The sequence below is a fragment of the Corapipo altera genome, unplaced genomic scaffold (assembly GCF_003945725.1).
Source record: "Corapipo altera isolate COAL_440 unplaced genomic scaffold, ASM394572v1 96, whole genome shotgun sequence".
NCBI lineage: Eukaryota > Metazoa > Chordata > Aves > Passeriformes > Pipridae > Corapipo > Corapipo altera.
Window position 1 is genome coordinate 661,914 of NW_020884962.1, and position 1,364 is coordinate 663,277.

At 36.4% G+C, this 1,364-nt stretch overlaps 1 protein-coding gene across 10 annotated transcripts in view; it reads left to right on the plus strand.

The window, feature by feature from the left end:
• CRTC1 (CREB regulated transcription coactivator 1) overlaps nt 1-1,364 on the plus strand; it is a 50,685-nt gene that overhangs the window by 30,248 nt on the left and 19,073 nt on the right. For all 10 annotated transcript variants that reach the window (XM_027664275.1, XM_027664279.1, XM_027664282.1 and 7 more), the window contains one exon: nt 620-840. In XM_027664275.1, coding sequence (XP_027520076.1) covers nt 620-840 — 221 coding nt within the window. The remainder of the gene's footprint in view (nt 1-619; nt 841-1,364) is intronic.

Here is a 1,364-nt window from a genome sequence, read left to right on the forward strand (position 1 = left end):
GAATAGTGTATATTGAATATTTTATATTGAATATTATATATTGAATAGTGGATATTGAATATTTTATATTGAATAGTGGATATTGAATAGTGTATATTGAATAATGTATATTGAATAGTGTATATTGAATATTATATATTGAATATTTTATATTGAATAGTGGATATTGAATAATGTATATTGAATAGTGGATATTGAATAGTGGATATTGAATATTTTATATTGAATATTATATATTGAATATTTTATATTGAGTAGTGTATATTGAATATTTTATATTGAATAGTGTGTATTGAATATTTTATATTGAGTAGTGGATATTGAATATTTTATATTGTATATTGAATATTGAATATTTGATATTGAATAGTGGATATTGAATAGTGTATACTGTATATTGAATATTATATATTGAATCTCCTCTTGCCCTGGAGTCCCTGGCAGCCCTCCCATGCTCCAGCCCTGCTCTGGCTGTGGGCCGAGCCCCTTTGTGGCCGTTTGTCCTCCTCCATCCAACCTCACCCGTGAAACTCCCTCCACAAAAAAACCCCTCTTGGAAAGCTGGAATTCCAACTGAACTGTGCCTTTTTTTTTTCCTTCCCCTCTCTCCCTGCTGCAGCATCTTCCCCTCAGCCGACCAGGAGAACACTACAGCCCTGATTCCTGCCACGCACAACACGGGCGGCTCCCTGCCCGACCTGACCAACATCCACTTCCCTTCCCCGCTCCCCACGCCGCTGGATCCCGAGGAATCCACCTTCCCAGCCCTCAGCAGCTCCAACAGCACCGGGAATCTTGCTGCCAACCTGACTCACCTGGGCATCAGCACTGCCAGCCAGGGTGAGACCCTCGCTCCCCGGGGGCAGGCGGCACCTGAGTTTTGGGGCTGAAACGGTGGAATTTTCGTCGTAGGATGTTCCTGTTTCTTCTGGGAGTTAATTGCACCTCGCTGCTGATTGACTTTTCTTTAGAAACAGGTTTTATAGGTACAAAACAAAAAAAAAGTGAGAAAGCTCACTTTTAGTTATATTTAGTTAGAGGACATTTCTCTCACGTTCTTGGTACCCAAATCTGCCTTTTTTGGGTTTCTTTTGAGGTTTTGTTTTCTTTTTGTTTGTGCATGTGGTTTTCTTTTTTTCTTTTTTTTCTTTGTTTTATTTTTGTTTGTTTTGTTAGGTTCAGGTTTTATTTTGTTTTGGGGTTTTGTTTGAGTTTTTTGGGTTTTTTTAGGGGGGGAGTTTCATTTATTCATTTATTTATCTATTTATTCATTTATTTATTCATTTATTTATTCATTCATTTATCTATTTATTTATGTATAAAACAAGAGTTTAATATATTAGTTTTAATATATAATACTAGTT